The 21,802-nt window shown below is 56.2% G+C and overlaps 1 protein-coding gene across 2 annotated transcripts in view; it reads left to right on the top strand.

Annotated features, from left to right (window-relative positions):
• Positions 1-364: 364 nt before the first annotated feature.
• The window catches only part of CORO2B (coronin 2B), a 40,433-nt gene continuing 18,995 nt past the window's right edge, over positions 365-21,802 (top strand). The window contains exons 1-4 of one of the 2 annotated variants that reach the window (XM_027714707.2): positions 365-582; positions 7,389-7,477; positions 11,972-12,039; positions 19,240-19,440. In XM_027714707.2, the coding sequence (XP_027570508.1) occupies positions 11,989-12,039; positions 19,240-19,440 (252 nt within the window). In that variant the 5' untranslated portion in view covers positions 365-582; positions 7,389-7,477; positions 11,972-11,988. The remainder of the gene's footprint in view (positions 583-7,388; positions 7,478-11,971; positions 12,040-19,239; positions 19,441-21,802) is intronic. The other variant, XM_027714708.2, reaches the window with a different exon arrangement.

The following is a 21,802-nucleotide window of genomic DNA, read 5'->3' as shown; positions in this document are numbered from 1 at the left end:
AGCGAGGCGCGGGCCCTGCGGCGCATCCCCGGCTCCCAAAAAGCCCTCGTGCCGTGTCCCGATGCCCCTGCAGAGCTGTGCCGCAGCCCGGCGCCCAGAACCCCGCATTTCTCCCCTGGCTCGGGAGCCGGGAGCGCTCTCCCCTCCCGGTGCGCTCCGCCCGCTCTCCCGGTGGCCGCCGCGCTCCGGGATGCGCGGCGCCCGGGCCGCTCTGCCCTGCGCGCATCCCCGGTCCGGGCCGGGGGATTGGGGGCCGGCAAAGGGTTAAAGCGGCCGTTCCCCCCCCCTCGGACCCCCCCTTCGTGGGCCGTCCCCCCCCCGCGGGAGGCGGCTCCGGTGACATCACCGCCCCGCCGCGCCGACACCGGCCGGGCGCGGACTGCGCTGCGCTCCGCGCTCCGTGCGGGGAACAGCCCGGCCCGGCCTCCTCCTCCTCCTGCTCGCCCTCCTCCTCATCCTCCTCCTCATCCCTCTCCTCCCCTGGTTGTTATTTTTCCCCGCTCCGCGCATCCCGCGCCCCCCCCTTCCCCCGCGCCCGCGGAGCGCTCGCCCCTCCGCGCCACCCGCATGACTGTCACCAAGGTAAGGACCGGGACCTGCCCACCCCCCCCGCGCCCCGCAAGGTGCCGACCGGGGGCTGCGGAGCGAGCGGGGCCCGCCCGACCCCTTCCCCTTCCCCCCCTCCCCGGCCCGAGCGTCCTGCTTTTTATTTCTCTGCTTTAATGGATTTTATTGTCCCCTCGCCCCTCCCGCTCCAGCGGCCGCTCCAGCCCCGCAGCTCTGCTGCAGTTTTAACCCTTGGAGAGGGCGGCCGGGCCGAGCACCCCCCCGGGGGCTGAGCATCCCCCCCAGACCGAGCATCCCCCCCAAACTGAGCATTCCCCCCGGGCTGAGCATCCCCCCCAAACTGAGCATTCCCCCCCGACTGAGCAACCCCCGGGACGAGCATCCCCCGCGAGCCGGACATCCCCCCAAACCGAGCATCCCCCCCTGTCCCGGGCATCCCCCGAGGCTCGAGCATCCCCCCGGAGGTCGAGCACCGTCCCCCCGGGCCGAGCATCCCCCGGGGGACCCCGCTCTAAGCCGCTTTCCGCTCGGCAGATGCTGCCCAGACCTCTACAGGTGGCTGCCGGCTTGGCTGGGAGGGGGGGGAAACCTCGGGAATGGGGCTGGGGGGGATTAAGGAGCGAGACGGGGGGGTTCGAGGTGGAAGAGGGTCGGTGGCGGCTGAGCGGGCTCACCCCGAGCAGAGCAGAGGGGGTGGGGGGTGTGGAGCCCCCCAAACCCGCCCTGCGGGCTCAGCCCCGCTGCTCTCCCGGGTTCCGGCGGCGCAGGGAAGGCTGTGCCCGCTGAGGATCGGTGCCCGTTCGTCCCCATCCCCAGGGGAGCCGAGTTCATCCCCTCCCACTCCCCCATCCCTGAGTTCATCCCCTCCCACTCCCCATCCAGCAGCAGGTCCGGGCTGTGCCAGGAGGACGCTGGATGGGGGCGGCCCAGAGCACCCAAAATCCTGCTGGATTGGGGGTGGCACGGCAGAGTCCGGAGGAAAGGGGAGACCCCTCCATCCTGTGGGAGCCGTGGGACTGTGGGATCAGAGCTGGACCTGCAGTTCCCACACCCACATCCCTGCTCTGTGTCCCTGACAACGATGATCTGGGGGCTCAGACACTCAGGGGGACACTGCAGCCCCCCGGCCTCGGGCAGCCCCCCAGGCAAAGGGGGGGTCCTGGCTGTGGCTGGAAGGGTCTCAGTGGGCTCTGATCCCCATCTTGGGAGTGGGACTGGTGCTCCCTGTGGGTGCTGGGAGCCCCAGTGCTGCTCTGGGTGGTGACAGGGCTTGTGGGGCCACGGCAGGGACTGGCACTGGGGGGCATCGGGCAGGGCACTGGATTAACTCGTTTGGTGCTCCCAGAGTGGGAGCAAACAGAGCTGAAGCTGCCCTGGTCCTTCTCCAAGCCCTGAAGTGTTCCATGTTCCAGGGGGGCAGTGGGAGCTGTGCTCTGCCTGCTGCCTTGCCCCCCAAAATCGCTGCTCTCCTGGCAGGAGGGGACACACAGCAGGGGATGTTGGGAATGTCCAAACACCCTGGGGCAGCTCCAGAGCCACACTGGTGGCTCCCCAGTGAAAATGGGGAGAAATCCCTCTTTCCCATCTTTTTCCTTGGCAAATAACTCGTGTTTTGCCCCCTCAGCTCTTTCTGGGCTCTCACCAGAGGTGCCCTTTGTGGTTGGGTATTCCCATGTGCCTTGTCCTGTGCTGTGCCATCCCAACATCCCTGCTCCAGGAAAAGTGTGTTTCCAGCAATTCTGGGTGCTGAGAGAGGGGTTGACGGGCAGAGCTCAAACTGGGTTAAAAACCAACTACAACTGGGATGAAAGAACCACAAAGTCCCCGGTGTAGGGTCACAGTTTGAAGCCAGGCTGGTGAATTTGTAGAGCTCATTAACAGGTTTGTTCTGGGTGTGAAGAGATTTATTCAGGGCTACGATGGGAAAAGGCTGCAGGGCTGTCAGGGAAGCCCAAGCAGGAGGATGGGGAAGGGCCCTGCTGGGAATTTTCGAGGAATGGAGGTGCAAAAATAGGAAGTTCTGTGTCATCTGCACCTGATTTGCTTTCATTAAATCAATGTAAAGCTCTAATACACCCTATGGATTTTACCTCCTGCAATGTGGGTTGAAAAAGAAAACCCTGGAGTAGATTCTTGACTTGCCAGGATCAGTGCCAGGATCTTTCCAGCCAAACTGGGGCACAAACCCCAGTTTTACAGAGGTGGGGAACATGTCCTTCACTCACTGGTCCTTCCCTGTGGCCCAGGCTGGCGTGGAGAGGGAAAAACAAAGTGGCACAAGCACGTGAGGGAGAGGAGATGCTTTTCCTGGGGGTTTTGGGCTGTCAGGAGTCAGTGCAAGGTGGGGATTCAGGGAAGGTCTGGTGATCCAAAACTGGGGGGAATGGTGGGGTTTGGGCCCTGGGAATTGCCTGGGTGTTCCCAGGAGTCTCCATCCTGCCCAGTCTGACTAAAACCAGTAAAGCCCAGAGCTCCCAGTGCTGTCAGGGACTATTGGGAATGTTCCTGCAGCAACTCCCACATTGCAGCTGCTTCCCAGGCAGTGCTGGAAACAGGAGCCCTGGGCAGGCTTTTCCAAACTTTGTGAATATATTCCTAAGTCATCCTTAGAGGAAAAGCCATTTGACAATCAGGTGCAGGGGCCTAAAGCCAGGCAGAGCTTTCCCGAGGCATCGGGGGCAAAACGAGCTTTTCCCGGGATGTGGGGGGACTTGGAAAGGCAAGGAGGGGGCTGGAATATCTGCTGTCAGCCTGTGGAACGAGCTGGTTCCATCCCTGTCCCAAGCCACCCCCTTCCCTCCCACGGGAAGGAGCACAAGCAGCCGCAGCACATCCCAGGTCCCAGTTTTTGGGGGAGTTTGGAGCCCGGGAGAGTTTCGGGAGGTTATAAATAGGCTGGAGGTGGAGCAGCTGAAACGCAGGGAGAGCCCACGCTCGGGGAGCTGCCCAAATTCTGCCCCCCTGGCATGGCACGGGTTGCCATGGCATGGCCACTCCAGTTCTGCCTGGCAGGGCTTTGTCCAGCAAGGCCTTCAGCTGGGAAGGTGCTGTTGGAATCAGGGACAACTTCATCTCTGGTCCTGCAAGAGTCCTGGTTCAGGTTTGGTCTCTGTGCCTTGGAAACAGAAACCCAGCCTGGTTCCAGGAGTTCCTCCATGGCTGGGGGTCACTGGGGAATTCCTCATCCCAGAAAACTCTGTTGTGCTCCAGGGAGCAGGAGGAGCAGGGAGCCAGGCTGAGCAGGAACAGGGCTGTGAGTCCTGGGATGGAGAACAGCAGCAGGGGGAGGGAAGGCATTCATCTGGCAGCAAAGTGGTAACGGGATGGTTGGGGAGGCCCAAGTGGGAATCCTGTGGTCAGGGAAGGGCTGGAGGAATTTAACCTTGGATCAGGGGGTGTTTTGGCCAGGCAGGTGCTCCCAGCTCCCACCCATTGCCAGAGGTTGCTTCCAAAGCCCTAAATATAATTAACCACAAGACAAATTAATAGGGGCCGGGGGGGGTGTGTGTTTAATTTTGGGAAGAGAGTTTTTGAATAGCTGGAGATTTTCTCAAAAGAAGCCATTTAAAGGAGATGCCATCTGGGAGGTCCCTGGGTGAGCCCAAGGTCTCCTCTGGCTTTGCCATGTTTTCACTGGCATTGGCCATGGAGCCCAAGGAATGGCTCATCCTGGGAATGCAGCAAGGACATGAAGCCAAACCCAGGATCCAGAGAGGGAATTGCAATGATTGCCTGCCGTGATCACAGTAAATAAATGAAATTACCCTCAACTGGGAGGTTCCTGTCCCACATTCCTGGTGGGAAGTCACAGTGTCCTCTGGCAACACGGGAAGGGCAGATTCAGACTGTCTGAGGGAAATGCTGATCCATGGAAAAGCTGATAGTGGTTCAATCGATCGGGTATTGATTGAAGGCACTGGGCTGTGTTATCAGGGAAAAGGGCTTTGCAGAAATTGGATTGGACAACATGGATTGGCCGGATTTCCAGGGAAATAATGGGTCCAGTCTTCTAAAAAGTGAATTTCATGGAGCACTGTGTGTGCTCTGATATTTGAGAGCCAACTCCAAACACCTACAAACACCTACAGGGCCTAAAGGGGCTCCAGGAGAGCTGCAGAGGGACTGGGGACAAGGGATGGAGGGACAGATGTAGGGAATGGCTTCCCACTGCCAGGGAGCAGGGCTAGATGGGATATTGGGAAGGAATTCCTGGTTGTGAGGGTGGGCAGGCCCTGGCACAGGTTGCCCAGAGAAGCTGTGGCTGCCCCTGGATCCCTGGAAGTGTCCAAGGCCAGGTTGGACGGGGCTTGGAGCAACCTGGGACAGTGGCCTTATGTGACAATGGGCAGGTGCTCTTCCCAGTGGGAGAGGGAGAAGTTTTCTGCCTCGTTAGGCCTTGAAATCCATATATTTTTAGTTGGGACTCAGTGACGTGGCAGTTGGAAAAGCCCCACTCGTTTGGGCTGCCCAGGCAGAGATTGATCATAGAGAAATAATGGTGTAAAACAGAAGTGATGGTGCAAAATGGAAGCGAGTGTGTAAAATGAAGTGATTGTGTAAAAGCAAGTGATTGTGTAAAATGAAGTGATTGTGTAAAAGCAAGTGATTGTGTAAGATCAAGTGATTGTGTAAAATGAAGTGATTGTGCAAAATGGAATTAATTGTGTAAAATGGAAGTGATTGTGTAAAATACAAGTGATTGTGCAAAATGAAAGTGATTGTGTAAAACGAAGTGAATGTGTAAAATCAAGTGATTGTGTAAAATGAAGTGATGGTGTAAAATCAACTGATTGTGTAAAATGAAGTGATGGTGTAAAATGCAGTGGCTGTGCCCCCGAGGTGGGCTGGGGAGTGTAAGCAGGGCTGGGGGCTGCTCTGGAGGAGCTGCTTTGCAGCCCCTGTGCTGGCTGCAAGTCCTGGAGCTGTGCTGGTGCCACAGCTGGGAAGAGCCCAGGAGGTCGTGTTGCCTCCCAGCTGGATGAGGATGGAACAAGGCAGTCAGTGGTGGGTTGTTCATGGAGAACAAGCCCCCTTGTCTCCAGCAGGGTGGTGGCTGCTGCTCCCCAGCTTTGGGGGGATTGCTGGGGGTTGGGACGAGGATAAGGGGCTGCTTTGAGTCTAAAAATGGCAGCTCCCTGTTTTCAAGGAATATTCCTCCTCAAAGGCAACTTGTCTGGCCGGGGGCTCTTTAATGAGTTTTAATTGGGATTCAAAGCAGCATTAATGGGGTGTGTTAATGGGGCCTGGCTGTGGCCAGCAGGGCCTGTAATTCATCCCCTGCAAGGAGGGGTCACCCCCGCCCCCCCTGCTCCTTTTCATGGCAATTTTATCTGATGATGAATAGTCCAATTCATTCCCGGCTCCCAATCCCGGATTCCTATCTCTGAGTCAGTGGTAATTACCCAAACGTGGCAGGATGGAGCCAGCTGCTCTGTCCCCCCCAAAATCTGGGAATCCCAGTGTCCCCTGGCCGGGAGGGGAGCGGTGCCAAGCTCAGCTCCCAGAAATCCCGCTCTCCTTTGTTCCTGGCAGAGCTGTTGGCAGAGCCAGGGTCAGGCTGTGGAGCTCCAGCGTCGCTGGGAAAAGCTCTGGGAGCAAAACTGCCCTGGGAGAGGCTGTGCCAGAGCTGCCAAGGTGTGGTTGGAGCTGCAGAGAGCAGAGAAATCGGGATAAACCCCCCGGATCTGAGCCCAACCTGGGGTCCTGCTGTGGCAGGGATCCCGTGGGATGGGAAACATGGAATCCTGGAGCAGGGAAGGATGACAACCACCTCCCTGCACCAAAACCAGGGAATTCCCAACCTGTTCCATGCTCAAGGAGAGCACAGCCCAGGAAGCTCAGGTCTGTGTGCAAGGCACTGCCCTCCCTGGTTGGGTGCCAATCTCATCCCCTGTCATCCCAACGGGATTCAGACCTGGATTTTCCCCTCCCAGAGTGGTGGTTTCTTCCACCTGCTGTGCAAATCCCTCCAACAAGCTGTTGGGCCTTATGGAAAAATCCTCTCCCACCTCCTGCATGGGAGGGTTGGGAGTAGCTGTGCTCCAGCCCAAAATCCCAGTGGTGCAGCCAGGGGAGCTGTGGGGCTGTGATGGAGACGTGCCCCTGGGTGTGTTTGGGACAGGGAGGTGCCAGAAACGTGGATCATTGTCACAGAGTTCCTGCTGTTTTGGGAATGGGAATGATGTAAAGGGCTGATGGCCAATCCCTGGAAGTGTCCAAGGCCAGGCTGGACAGGGCTTGGAGCAACCTGGGCTAGTGGAAGGTGTCCCTGCCCATGGACATGGATGGGCTTTAAGGTCCTTTCCAACCCAAACCATTCTGAGATTCTGTGATTCCTGGGATGTTGGGTGCTGAAGCTGTTGGCAAAGCCTGATCCATTCGTGATTCCTGGATGAGGGTCCCTGTGCAGCCATGGCCAGCCCAGCCCTTCTCCCTGGAGCATCCCTGCTGTCCCACAGGACAATGGCTGCTTTAAATTCCTGGAGAACAAGGGCCTCTGTGCCATGTGCCCAGGGGGCCTGGGGGTTCCAAAGGGACGGGGCCATAATCCTGCCCCCTCCATGCCAGCAACACCAGGAATGTGGCTGTGCTGCCTGGGATCCCATGGCTGTGCTGTTCCTGCTGCCAGCTCCCAGAGCCTCTGGAGGCTGGGAATGACAGTGGGGGGCAGGAGCTAATCCTAATCCCACCGGGATCATTATCCCTGGCACTGGTGGCTGCACACCACGCTGGTGACCCCGAGGATCAGGGTTTGTCCCTGTTGGGGCTTGGGGCAGGTGGCAGAGGTGCTGCAGTAACCAGAGGGTCTCCCTTTCTTCCAGGCTCCAGGAGCACCCACGATTCCCTGAGCTCCACGTCCATCCCGGGGTGTCCGGAGCACCCGCCCAGCCCGCGGAGCAGAGCAGGGCAGGTGAGACCCCACCCCGAGGGATCCCAGGGGGCTGGAGAGGGATGGGAATGGCCCAGGGATGGGGTGCCGTGCCCAGGCTGGGGGTCTGCCATCCACAGCCCCTCTCCCAAAAATCCCCCTCCCAAAAATCCCGGATTCCTCTGGCAGCACGGCCAGGAGAGCACTTGTTATCGGGAGCGGTGCAGCAGCTGCCACAGCTCTGCTCCTCCCAAAATTTGACCTTGTATCCCCAAAAAAACTCTGTTCATCAGATCCATGGAATACTCAGTCCTTGTGGAAATGCTGACTCCTTTAAACAAATGAGCAAAAAGCAGGAATCCTCTGCAGGAATCCTCTGCAGGAGGTTGACCACGGCCGAGCATCCCACACGGGCTCAGCCTGTGGGACGCTGGCTCTGGCCCTTCCCAAGGAATCACAGCTCCGGCTGGGATCACTCCAACCTCTGGCAAAGAGAGCTGCCCGTGCTGCTCTCATATAAAGTGCGAAAAACCCCAATTCCAGAGCTAAAACACAAGGAAAAACAGGGAAAAGGCCGGATTTGAGGCACATCCCGGGGCCGGAGGGGACATTGCGGCCGCTCCTCCGCCGGCTCCTGGAGCTCTTTGTGCTGGAATAACAAGGCTCCATTTGGTTTCTGTGGATGTTTCCCTTATCCCAGGAGCTGGAGCACAAGGCAGGGCTTGTCCTGGCTCCAGCTCCCTGGAGGGCACGGGGTGGGCTGGCACAGGGGGGTCAGTGCCTCCCTCATCCCGACCCGCCCGCCCCGTGACCTCCACCCACCCCGGCTCTGGCACTTCCTCACTCTGGCCAGGAAACGGGGTCCTGGAGCCTGGAATATTTACTGGATAATGTTTGTTTTGCTTCTTCTGCTGTTTATTTCTTTTTGTTCTTTCTCTTCGCTTCATCTCTCTTGGAAAACTTTTACCCCCCAGCTGGGATGAGCTTCCAAAACCCCCTGGTGGGTTTGTGAAGCTGTCCGGGAACAACAGGCTGGGATGGGAAAGGAGCCTCCTGTGGGATGCCCTCCCATGCTCTCTGGAGCACCCCAGGGTGCTCATTCCCAGGAACACTTTGAGTGTTTTGGGTGGAAAACAGCGAGTGAGGGAGAGCTGTTCCCTCAAGGACTATTCCCTGCTTGCTATCCTCTTTGCCAGGATAAATAAGGTTCTGTGGATCATGTCCCACGCAAAGCTGGGGCTTGGAAGGGGGTTTTTTCAGGCTACCCCAAAAGGAGCAATGGGAGTGCTCCCAGCAGGCTTTTTCTCCCAATTTTTTTACCCTCACCCACCCAGCATCTCCCCAAGGAATTTATTCCTCCCTTTCTCCAGCCCTTTCTTACCCCACCTGAGGCTTTTCCCCTCTTCCCAACTAAAGAGCAGGTGACTTCCAGAGGGGTTGGATTGATGGCATTGTCCCACTGGAGGTGTTCTCTTGGAATACAAACAGTCCCGTTTATTCTGCTTCAAACTGCCGGATCCTGGCTGGAAAAACCCGTTGGAGCCAACGACGTGTGATGGGATATGAAATAACTCTCATGGATGAGCCTCTGGCTCGGTCACACGTTCGTTTCAAGATGGGAAAAGAGACTTTTCCCCCTCTCAGACTTCCCTAAAACCCCCTTCAAGTTGAGAAAAAGCATGTAGGGTTTTTTTTTTCCCTCAAGGAAACGTTATTCCAAGAAGCTGGAGGAGGGTGAAATCCTGTGGCCAGTGACCCAGGGCAGCTCCAGGGGCCAAAAACGCTTTGTGCTCCACCAGGATGTTTCCTCTGGCTTCCCAGGCTGGGAAGGAGCTGGGAAAGAGAGTGGGAGGAAAACTGTGCTTGTTTACAGGGTTTATTGATGAGAATGAGATTTGAGTTTCTTCTCAGCACACAGACCCAGGAGAGGTTTGATTTGCCTCTCCCAGAAGGTTTCCTGGAGAGAAAAATGGTCCAAAATGGGGCTCTGTGAGTGCCAGGACTGGTTTTTGTGCCATTCCAGGCGGTCCATGGTGTCTGTGGGACATGGGAAGTGCCTGGGAAGCAGCCCCGTGGTCGAGAAGGGATGGGGAGGAGACATCTGGCCTCGCTTGGTGCCTTTTTCCCACTGGCTTGGGAAGAGGAGAGGCCCTTCCCAGGCTGTCAGGAGTCTCTAGGAAGAAGAAATCCTTGAAAAGTTGAACTCCAGGGAAATCCCAGTCACTTTCTTCCAGGCTGGAACAAACTCAGCTGGCAGAAATAGCATCGGAAACATTCATCTGTCTTTTGTCCTTTGTTCTGACCGTGCTAATGGGATTAATCCGGAATATTTGGAAAGCCAACTGCTCTTCCCGAACTGCCTCTGCATCTTCTCCTTGTCTGTGCACTGAGGACAAGTGGCTTTCCCAAAGTGAAGGTGCCTGCCAAAAATCCCACCACAAAATCCCACCTTGGGGCTCCCTGTGCTGTGGGATCACTGCTGGGAAGCCCAGCTGTGCCTGGATGGAGGGGCTGGGAATGTGACAGTGTTTTTTGTAGGAACGGCCTCTTTCCTTGAGGCCCCTCTCAGTGCCTTTATTCCGGTGTTTATTGGAGCCTGAAGGTGTTTCCTGTGGTGGGTGCAGAGCTGGAGCCGCTCCCTCAGCTTCCCTCTGCTGCTCCAGCTGTTTGTGCCATCAGCCAGATGCATCCATAAGGAGGAAACGAGGAGTTTTGCTGCTTCCCGTGGGATTTGGGTCTCCAGAGTGGCCCTTCCCTGCTCTGAGGGCTGTGGGGACATGTGGGGATGGTGGGAATGGGGTCTGTGGTGTGACATCAGGGTGGGAACACGCAGAGCCCCGGGACAGGCGCTCCAGCACCACGTCCGTGGGAAAAGGGAGCTGGAGTGGGGTGAGATGGGAGCAGGAAAACCCTCTCCCTGCATGGCTGAGCCACCTCTCCCCTCCCCAAGGGAACAGGGGGCTGCTGGCACCTTATCCTGCCAGAGGATCATCCGGCAGGGACAGTCACAGGCACGGTGCCCCAGGGCCAATAAAGCCAAAACGATGCAATTGCTAGGCAGTTCTGAGGGTCTGGAGGTCAAACCTGGGCCAGGACCAGGAAAAGAAGCTTCTTCCCAAGGAGACTCTTTGTTCCGGGGAGAAGCAGATCTGGCTCCATCCCCATCCTCGGAGCCTCTGTGCTCTGGTGGTGGTGGGAGCTGGAGGAGCTCTGGGAGCTGGAGGAGGTCTGGGAGCTGGAGGAGCTCTGGGAGCTGGAGGAGCTCTGGGAACTGGAGGAGGTCTGGGAGCTGGAGCAGGTCTGGGAGCTGGAGGAGCTTTGGGAGCTGGAGGAGCTTTGGGAGCTGAAGGAGCTCTGGGAGCTGGAGGAGGTCCCAACACCACTGATGTTATCTCCGAGCCATAACTCAGAGCCATCCAAACCACAATGGCTGCAGGGAGCCCTAATGGGGAGCATTATCCCTCATTGTCCAAGTCATCCGCAGTGGGATGGGCAAGTTTTGGCTCATAAATAATCATATCTTTAGTGGTCAGTGTCTAACCCTGAACTGACCTTGTGCAACTACGAAAATCCTTGTTCCCCCAGTCCCTGGGACCTTCTCAGGCCACCAGGACACGGTTTTGGGGCTCTGATCCCCGTCCCTGAGGTGCAGCAGCACGTTGCCAGCCCGGCGTGGGGGTGTGGACTCTGCCTGCCGTCCCTGCCTGCTCCCGGGAACACCTGAACAGTCCCTGTCCATCAGCCCGTGCCGGATTTCACACAAACCACCGTTCCTCAAAGGTCAAGCCGAGGCTTCTTGCGGAGAAGCACAAATTCCAGAATAGAAACCTCTGCAAACGCTCCAGCTGAGGAGTTTTCTCCATGGCAGCGCCCAGAGGAGCTGACTCACGGCAAACCTGAGAGAGGGAGGGAGGCTGTTTTACACCCCGGGCTGCTCCCAGAAGGAGAGATGTTGTTTTACACCCCGGGCTGCTTCCGGGGGGTGCCGGGCAGGTTAACGAGCAGTTAATTGTGTGAGAGTCAGGTAATGGGCCTTGGAGGTAAATACTTCCATCATCGATGCTCTCGGGAGCAGAAACGACCTCCTGGAATTCCAGAGTGGTTTGGGTGGAAGGGACCTTAAATATTATCCAGTTCCAACCCCCTGCCACGGGCAAGGACACACCTTCCACTTGTCCCAGGTGGCTCCAAGGTCATCCAACCTGGCCTTGGACACTTCCAGGGATGCAGGAGCAGCCACATCTTCTCTGGTGGACAACCTGTGCCAGGCCCTCCCAGCCCAAAATTCCTTCCCAATATCCCACCCTGGTAATTTAAAGGCGTTATTTGTGTGGATTACTTTGTTCTCGGGGTGGGGACTCAGCCTCCTGCTCGGCTCCCGCAGGATGAATTCCCCCGGGAAAATCCCGGTGGGATTCGGCTCCTTTCTTTCCCCCCCCCACCTCAGGAGGGTGTTTGTGTGTTTTCTCTCGGCCTGCCGGGGGCGGGGGGGGGGCGGTGAATTGAATGTTTTTGCTTTCCCCCCTCTCTGCACAGAGCTCTTGTCGAGTCAAATGAGGGACCTGCACAAGTCAAACGTGCTGGGGAGCAAACACGGCAGCCTGGTGAGTGTCTTAATAAGGCTGGGACAGACAGCAGGGCGAGCCAGAGTGGTTCCTCTCGGTGCCAAGGGACTCTGAGAGCAGGGGCCAGCCCTGCTCTCAGAGTCCCTTGGCACCGAGAGAAACCACTTTTAATTCCCACCGCTCAGGCTCGGTCCGTAGGATGAAGCCCCGGCCCCGCGGCAAGGCTGGGTCGGGCTTTAAACCCGGTTTAGGGGAGCCCCGCGTGTGCCGCTCTCTTGGCATGGGAATGAAGGACCTGATGGGCCCAAAGGTTCGATCTTCGGGAGCGCCTCGTTAGCGTGAAAGCCATTAATGGGAACAAAAGGCGTTTTCAAGGTTGAATTGAGAAGCATCAGAGCATTAGAGGGGCCGGGGAGATTAAAATCGGCGTTTGTTTGGCTCTAATCTAACGTGCATGGAACAATAAGCATTTGATGACTAATTTTTGGCAGCGCTGGCTCTCTCTTATCAAAATATAGCTGGTCCGTTCCGAGCTTGGCTTTAGGGGCTGGATTCCAGCGGCAGGAATCCCACATCCCTGCTTTGCTACCCGGGCATCGCCCAGCACAGCCCGTGTGTCCAGGGCAGCCTGGGCAGGACGTGTCCGGGCTGAGGCTGTTTTGGGGTGATGCAGTTTGGGGTGATGCTGTTTTGGGTGGCGCTGTTTAGGGGTGATGCCGTTTTTGGGTGATGCCGTTTTTGGGTGATGCCGTTTGGAGGTGATGCCGCTCTGTCCTGCCTCAGGCTCTGCCAGCTCCAGCTCCTGCTTTTCCCCCCTCAGAGGGGAAAAAAAAAAATAAATCTTGGCTTTGTGGCTGGGATGTGGCTTTGCAGGGGCTCCCTGATTGCGGGGACAGCCTTTTGCTCTTTGCCAGCGCGGGTTTAGGCTCCGGGCACAGCCCTGCTCGTCCCAGCCCAGGCTCAGCCTCTGGCTCTTGTGGGACCCGGGCTCGCCCAAAAAAAATCCATGGCCAATATTTACCACGTCCTTTGGGAAGGGGTTTAATCCGTGAGGCTCCTAAAGCCCCCGAGCTGATGCCCCCTGGGGGCAGGGGATCGGGGCAGGGCTGTGCCCACCTCGCAGGGACCTTGGCATGGTGGCCCTGCCCTGGAATGTGGAGCGTGTTCAGGGTTGGGGCACAGTCTGAGGGTGAGTTTTTCCTCTAAAATAAGCCCTGATGAGCTATTTTAACGTTTTCTCCCCTGCTCTCTGCATGAGGGAGCTGAGGGTGTCCCCGGGCAAGGGCACAGGGCTTGGGCACCCCCTGCTCCCTCCCAGCGAATCCATCTCCGGAAAAACAGCGCTTGTTTTCGCCCCGTTGTTAAACACTTCGTTGCCTTTAATGACCAATTGATACTTGAAATGTCAAACTGGAGCACTCCTGACCTTTCTGATGGAAAATAACTTCTGCCCAGCGGCTGCCAGGGATGCGCAGGGGCTCCGGAGAGAGGGAAAACAGCCCCGTGCGCGGGGGGCACGGGGGGCACAGGGGCAGGAAGGGGGTGGCTTTCGGTCCTTTTTGGTTTTCTTCGTACAAAACCGTGCCTTGAGTTTCTCTGCAAAGCCCCAGATGGGGAATGTTTGTCAGAACCTCGGTCCGTGCCAGGAGGGAGGCAAGAAAAAAAAAGGGAATAATGTGATTTTGGAAAGGCTCTGTCTCCTGGAGTGCCTCCTGAAAGGCCCAGATTTTCGAGGCAAAATAATGAGTGTTGGATTTCCTTTTCCCAACGCATTTTTTTCATGCAAATACCTTTCTTTCTTTCTTTTTTTTTTTTTTTTTTTTTTTTTTTTTTTTTTTTTTTTTTTTGCTAGTCAACCATAACCACGGGCAGAGCAGGGAGTCAGACAGTCACGGTGCAGGAGCTCCGGGTTCCCATTAAAAACCTCTCCCGAGCCACGGGATGTTGGGATGTGCCATCGTGGCTACCCCTAAAGAGCTGCTGGAGGTGCCACCCCCCTGCCACGCTGCTGGGGTGGGGGGACACACAGTGCCGGGGAGAAAGGGCTGGGGAGGGGGGCTGATTTTCACCCCTCGAAATGCAGGTGAAAGCAGAAATTAATTTCTCTGAAAGCTCTGGCGATCGAGGCAGATTAATCGGGGCTATATATAGAGGCTGTCCAGATTTTGGGGGGATTACAGCCTGCTGGGCTGGGGCACTGCCCATTCCTCTGTGCCCAGAGCTCCCTGCACGGGCTCTCCCCCCTCTCCTGCTGTTGCCAAGGCTCCCGAGGCTTGAAAAGATGCTTTTAAAAACGGAACACATTGAGACAAGAGCCGAGCCCTGCTGCTGCTGGTCAGCAAAGCTGGAGCTGCCAACAGCTCCAAAAGCCTCCAAAGAGGGGCTGAGTGTTTGCTTCTGGGCTGCTTTTCTGTTTTTTTCCAGGCAAATGGAAGTGCTGTTCCCAAGGGACGAGGGCAGAGCTCTCCCTGGGGGATCTGTGTGTGTGCTGGGCTCAGATCACTGTGGCCCCTGTGGGGCTGGGGGTGGGTTCCAGTCCCTCATCCTGGAGAAAAACCTGCAGGATCAGAAGGGTTTTGAGTGTATTTTTAATGAAATTTCTCCTCCAGCTGTAAAACCAGGCCTGACCCCCCTCTTGAAGACTTTATTCTCCCCCTGCCAGCAGCAGGAGCAGCTCTGCCCTCCCTGCAGCCTCAGGGATGTTTTGCTCCTCATCCTCCCCTGCTGACACCTCCACTTCTTGCTCCTGTGGGGTGTGATGGAATCTTGCAGCTCCTGGGAGAGATGGGGAAAAGAGCCTTTCCCTGGTCTGAGCTGTGGCTGCTCCTCGGTGTCACCGCCTTCATCCAGCCCTTTTCCATGTGGGAAATCCCTGGATAACCACCCTCCATCGCTGCTGGCCATCCTCTCCCACCTCTGCTTTCCCAGTGGAGCAGGGACAGAGTCAGATATGGAAGGAATTCTACAGGAATTCTGCAGAGGGGCTGGGGGTGCTCCTTGCCTGGCACACGGGGGCTTTTCCCCCCTGCAGGGTCGTGAGGAACAGCCCAGGAACAATCCCTGGTGCCCCACCTTTCTCCTTCCATGCCGGATTTTTGCTCCAGGAAGGATGGATGTGCCCTGGCCTGGGCACAGATCTCCTCTCCCCGATTATGAAACCTCAAAGAGCTGCTTTGTTCCTTTGTTTGCAGAGGGATGGCAGCGCTGCCTGGCCCTGCCCTCCCCTCCCCGGGCTCCCTCTGCCCCTCCCCAGGGATGCTGGAGCAGCAGGGAAAGAAGGGAACAGGGAAAGGATGCTCTGTTCTGCCCTATATTCCTGCTCAGGGCTTCCCAGTCCGTCTGTTTGCTGCTCAAGCTCCTGTTCCCAAAGAGTTTTCCGCCTTCCAACCCGGGATTTTGGGGCACATTCTCCCCCTCAAGCACTTAAACAAGTGAAACATTGCAATGAGCCTTAAAACCCCAGAAAATTCCTCGGTTGCTCCTCGTTCCATGAGGTTGGTGCCGATGGGGAACATCCTGGCTGGGGATGTGATTGATTTTCCTGCCTCCCTTCAAGGCCTTTGTAACATTCTCATTTTTCCTGCGAGTTCTGCTCGACCCAGAACGAGGGAGGAGTTTTGTAACGAGAGGAAAAAGCCGAGTCCAAGAATAATGCCGAGCTTGAAGGAACCTTGGAAACGGTGGCTGATCCTGGAGATGGATGGAAAGGACTCTGAGAAATCAATAATCCCTTTTTTTTTTTTTTTTTAATGCCTCTGAGTCACTGGGAGCGAGGGGATGGAGGAACAAAAACGCCCCATTAACGTCAGCAGAATGCAGGGAATGACTCAAAAAGTGAGATTCATAAAAATTGGATGTTGTGGGAGTGCAAATGCTCGGGATGTGATTCCAGAAGTGCTGGATGGGGCAGGCAGAACAGGGATGGGAGCTGGGATTTTCATCCAAGCCTGGACTCCAGGGGTGTTTGTGGCTCCATGGAAGTGCAGCACCCAGGATTGAATTTAGCAGGACTTTTTTTGTCTTCCAGAATCTTCCCAAATTTCTTCCTGGTGGTGGGTGGGGGCTCAAAGAATCCCTGAATTCCCCCCACCGGTTTCTTTTATCCATCCCTCTCTTCCAGAACAGTATAAAGGCTGTTCAGGGAGGGGAAATAACTTGCAATGAAAACAAGAGGTTCTGACCCAACAAAATTCAGGTCAAACAATTTGTAAGTGAGGAGAAAAAGGCGAAGAAATCTGGGAAAAACATCCCAGGAGCTGGAAGTGCTGCTCAGCTGCTGCTCAGGGTTTAAATCCCAGGGGAAGGCAGGAAATACAAGGTTTCTCTTGAGGTTTTGGGGGTGTTCAAGGTTTTTATGTGCCCTTGGCTGTGTCATTGTCACCACGGTGGGTCATGGCCACCTCTCCCAGCAGGAGGAGGTTTGGGCTCCACATCCAAAGGTCCCCTTGGAGGAAGCACCAGGCAGTGGGGCCAGTGTGGGATCACGACTGGTCGCTGTTTCCAGCCTTTCCTCTCCCTCTTTGTCTCATTCCTTTGGGGAAGGGGCTCTTTTCCTTCCTGGCTGGGAAGTGTCGGCACCACCTGGGCCGTGCTTGGATCCGGGCGGGAATGTGGAGCTGTGTCCTGACAATGTCCAAAGATCCCACAGCCCCCCTCCTCTCCAGCCCCTCCTTGCCTTCAAAAGCCTTCCCTGGCTGGGCCAGGAAATAGGATGTTTGTCCAGCCCGGAATTCCAGCGCACCCACTCCAAGCCAGGAAACCCCAGGGAGCGAGGGATGCGGAGGAGCAGCACGTGGGGGGAAAATAAATAAGGGAATAACAAACCACATCCCGTTTGGGACTATCCCCTGGATGGCAGAGGATTCAGGATGAGAGATTTCATCCTCCTGGATAGAAAATTAGGCTGATTTTCAATGATTTTCCATCATAAATCATGGAATCCTGGAATGGTTTGGCTTGGGAGGGACATTAAAGCTCTTCTTGTTCAACCTCCTGCCGCAGGCAGGGACACCTTCCACTAGCCCAGCTTTCTCCAAGTCCTTTCCAACCTGGCCTGGAACATTCCAGGGATGGAGCAGCTTTTCTGAGCAACCTGCACCAGTGCATTGGTGTTGCCTGTGAATCCATGGATTTTGCTGGGAAGAATTCCCACGTGCAGCCCATCAGCAGCCAAGTTTGCAGCACAAGGTTGGAGCATCACCCTTGGCACGCTGGATTTTTGTTGGCTTCCTTCTTCCTGGCAGCCCCGAGGTCACCTGGTGGCCTTTCCACATTCTTTGGGAGCGGCTGGATGACGGAAAGATCTTTCCATGTCAGAGCCATGGGCTGCCAGCAGAAACCAAAGGGATCCCGCTGCTTCCCCCACCCCCTGGATCCTTGGAAGCCCCATGAGATGTGTCCGTCTGCTCTCTTTGGAGGGAAGGTTTTGGTGGATACAGAGGAGAAAAATAAGTGGAATAGAGAATAAAATGAAAGGAAAAATAAAGCTGGAATCTGCTTGGGAACTCGAAGTTTTCATCCATCCAGAACGGAAGCATCACCCATGGAAACACTCAAATGGGATATTGCAGTGAGAAAATGGGGATTTGCTTCCCAGCCAGAATATCCTTCGGGGTGTTTATTTGTAGGAAATGCCTCCTGCAGCCCAGGGGGCTCCAGAGGGAGAGGGATTTGGGCAGCCCGGGGTGGACAGATCCCAGCAGCACCTGGAGGTGTGAACAGGAGGGATGGTTCCCAAAACACCATGGAGGTGCCTGGGGGATGTTCTGTGAGGCACCTGGAAATTTTGGGGAGGAAAGGATTGAGCAAATGGGCTTTTTGGTGGAATTTGAGGCTGGTTTTGCCAAAGGTTGGAAGCAGAGGTGGAAGAAATAAGAGTAAAGTTAAAATCCTGGGATAGGGGAGAAAATCAAGAACTTCAAACATACAAAAACATGTTTTTGTGCTTTTGGAATGTTATAAAAAAACCCAGTTTCAATTTGAAAACTCATCAGTCAGAGGAAAGTGTCAGGTTTAGTGAAGCTCCTGCCTGTCCCCAGGCCATGGTCGGGGGTTTTTCCTGGCCCTGCCTGGCTCTGACTGCTGGGATCAGTTTGGAAAAGATTCCCAGTGCTTGCTTGGACCTCAGGCTGCATTTTTTCAGAGCAGAAAGGTCTCCAGCCCAAACCAGTCTCTCTGCTCTCCTTTTTGGGTTAAATCCTCAAGGATTTCAAGGCTGGGTTGGACAGGGCTTGGAGCAGCCAGGGCTGGTGGAAAGTGTTGGAATGGGATGAGTTTTGAGGTCTCTCCCAGCCCAGACCCTGGGACCCTCTGCTGCTCCTCACTGTCCCTTTTGCCCCACAGCCAGGAGGTCCCTGCTCCACCAGGGTCAGCTGGTGTGTCCTTGGGATCCCTGCTTTGACAGGATCAGCTCGTGGCTTCTCGGGATTCTTGGTCCATCGGGATCATCTGGTGGATCCTTGGGATCCCTCATCTACCAGGATTAGCTGGTGTGTCCTTAGGATCCCTGGTTTGACAGGATGATCTGGTGGATTCTTGGAATCCCTGATTTACCTGGATCAGCTGGTTGATCCTTAGGATCCCTGATCCACCTGGATCAGCTGGTTGGTCCTTGGGATCCCTGACCCATCTGAATCAGCTGATTGGTCCTTGGGATCCCTGATCCACCCGAATCAGCTGGTGGCTTTTTGGGATTCTTGGTCCACCGGGATCAGCTGGTGTGTCCTTAGGATCCCTGCTCTGCCAGGATCAGGCACCAGGGATCCCTGGTGGATCCCTGGTTTTCCAGGTCAGCCCCCATGGGCAGCCCTGTTCCAAACAAGCTGAGGCAGCTGAACGTGGCACATCCTGGCTCCCTGACGCTCCCTCCTGCCTGAGTGCTCCCATCCTGCCCCCATTCCCGCTCCCACGTGGTTCAGGCCAATCCATTTCCGAGCCATCGCCTTAGGAGCCGTAATTCCTTTGTCGTGTGCACACGGAGCGGCAGCGCCGCGTCCCAGCCGGGCAGAGCCCGCTCCAGAGGAGAGCAGCTGGAATTCTGCAGCAGCACAGGGGCTTTCCACGCCTTTTGTGAGCCCTCCCTGGCACCGGGGGGGACATTTGGGATTTTCCGGGGGTGCCACGTCGGCCAAACCTCGCCAGGTAACCCCCTACGGCGGCACGGCTCGGGAGCGGGAAAACGAGCGGGATCGGAGCCGGGGGAGGGATTTTGGGAATGCTGATCCCGCCGTGTTCCCCCAGATGTCATGGCGCCCGCAGTACCGCAGCTCCAAGTTCCGGAACGTGTACGGGAAGGTGGCGAGCCGGGAGCACTGCTTCGACGGCGTGCCCATCACCAAGAACGTGCACGACAACCACTTCTGCGCCGTCAACGCCCGGTTCCTCGCCATCGTCACCGAGAGCGCCGGCGGCGGCTCCTTCCTCGTCATCCCCCTCGAGCAGGTCAGCACAGGCCCTGCGGGGCACTCCCACCTGCAGCTGCTCCGTCCCCATCCCTATCCCCGTCTCCATTTCTGTCCCCATCCCCATCTCCATCTCCATCCCCATCCCCGTCTCCATTTCCGTCCCCATCTCCATCTCTGTCTCCATCCCCATTTCCTTCTCCATCTCCATGTCCATCCCTATCCTGATGTCCATCTCCATCCCCATCTCTGTCTCTGTCCCCATCTCCATCTCCATCTCCTTCTCCATCCCTATCCCCATCTCCATCTCCATCCCCATGTCCATCCCCATCTCTATCTCCATTCCCATTCCCATGTCCATCCCCATCCATCTCTATCCCCATCCCTATCTCCATACCCATCCCCACATCCCCATCTCCATGTCCATCCCCATCTTCATCATCATCCATCCCCAACATCTCCATCCCCTTCTCCATCTTCATATCCATCTCCATCCCCATGACCATCCCCATCACCTTCTCCATCTCCATCCCTCCTCAAAGTCTCTGCTGCTCTCTCCTGAGGTTTTCCTGGGTGGGATGGGAGGATTTCCAGCTGCCTCAGTGAATTGGGGTTTTCTTTAGGAAGAGATGAGACACCTGTTCCAGTGCTTTTGGCATCTCTTGGGGAGTTTGGCCCTGGGAACGTCTCTGCCCTCTCCCATGGCAATGCCAGCTGGGTTTGTGATCCTGGTGTTTCACCCACACAGATCCCAGAAAGTCCCTGTGGAGCCCTAATCCTGCCTCCAGCACATCCTTCTCCTCCTTTTGTTGTGCTTTTCCTTCTGCAGCCAAGACTCCCCCCAGCCCTTCCCGTGATCCCACGGGATCCACACTTCTGTTCCTCGTGCAATTTTCCACTCCCATAAATCCAGCTGATGCTCCAGCGGGACACGCTCGGTGTTCCTGCCCCAGAGCTCATCCCAGAAGCTCCAGGAGGGAAAGGGACCTTGAACACGGAATTAGTGTTTCCTTGGATAGAAGGGATGGCTTTGAACTGAAAGAGAGTTTATTAAATTAGATAAAAGGGAGATTTTTCCCTGGGAGGGTGGGGAGGCCCTGGAAAGGATTTCCCAGAGAAACCATGGCTGCCCCATCCCTGGAAGTGTCCAAGGCCAGGCTGGAGCAAACTGGGATAATGGGAAGGTGCCCATGACAGGGGATTGGAACTGAACAATCTTTAAGGTCATTCCAACCCAAACCATTCCAGGATTCCAGGATTCTTTGACCCTTGGCACTGCTCTGGGGGTACCAAGGTCACTCTGACGCTGCTGCTTCCCGATGCTGCTCCAGCCTGTGGACCTGCAGCTCCAAGCTGGACCCCACATCCCATCCCTGGGCTCCTGGGCTGCAGGAGGGGCCGTGGGTGCTCCCAGACATTCCTCCTCAGGAGCATTTTTAGCACGGATAAGCTGCACTCCCTCCCCTTAGAGATGCACCTTCCCCACATCCCTTGGCCACAGCACACGTGGGAGCAGCTGGGTGTCCCTCAGGCTCCTGGACAGCACAATCCGGTGCCAAATCCACAGGAATGCCAGCTGGGAGGGGAAGCTGGCAGAGCCAGAGGGGTGGAGGAGCACATCCCTCCCAGCCCCTCCACACCCCGTCATTCCTCTCAGACACTTTCCCCGCATAACATTCCCACCTCTCCTGAATTCCTCTTCTGAATTCCTCTTTAATTTCTGGAGTCGACTCAGCTACAGATGGAAGAAATTATAATCAGGGCTTTAATTGCTCAGCACAGCTTGAGGCTCATTAATATTCGGGGAAGCAGGAGCTTTGTGTGAGCCCCCGGAGCGCTCCCACCCCATCCCTGCTCCCCCGGCCCCAGCTGGGGGGATGCCCATCTTCACTCCACTTGCTCCCGATCCCAAATCCTCAGGAACAACCCAGTATTGCCAGCAAACTACCCTTTTTTTCCTGGCAAACGTGGGACAAAAGCAGAGGTGCCGTTTGCAACCTGTTCCGAAGGGAAATCCTGGCAAAATCCACCCTCTGGAGCAGACCTGGGCTCTCCGTGTCGAGTGGCAGCACGAGCCTTTGTAGCAGCTAATAATTTCATTATTTTTTTTTTAAATAGGGGCTGATTAGCTCATTAAGAATAAACTAATTTTCCTTGGAAATCAGCAGCCCTCTAATTAATTGGCAGCCGGATTTAGCTGAGCATAATGAAGGTAACCCAGATACCGTGGAGCCGCTCGGGCTCGGGTTTGCTGCCACACTTTTGGAGTCTTTTCCTGCTTTTTGCCCTCTGTTGTGCTCAGCAGAGCTCCCCAGAATCTGTGACACCGCATCCCATATGTCCCTCCCCGTGCAGCAGAAATCCCGGTTCCTCAGGGATCCGTGGAGCCGAGAAGGGGATGT

Source organism: Pipra filicauda, unplaced genomic scaffold (genome assembly GCF_003945595.2).
Source record: "Pipra filicauda isolate LSUMZ 115617 unplaced genomic scaffold, ASM394559v2 scaffold70_size2993248_pilon, whole genome shotgun sequence".
NCBI classification, from domain to species: Eukaryota; Metazoa; Chordata; class Aves; order Passeriformes; family Pipridae; genus Pipra; species Pipra filicauda.
The sequence above is the reverse complement of the archived record's forward strand: the minus strand, read 5'-3'. Positions and strand labels throughout refer to the sequence as shown.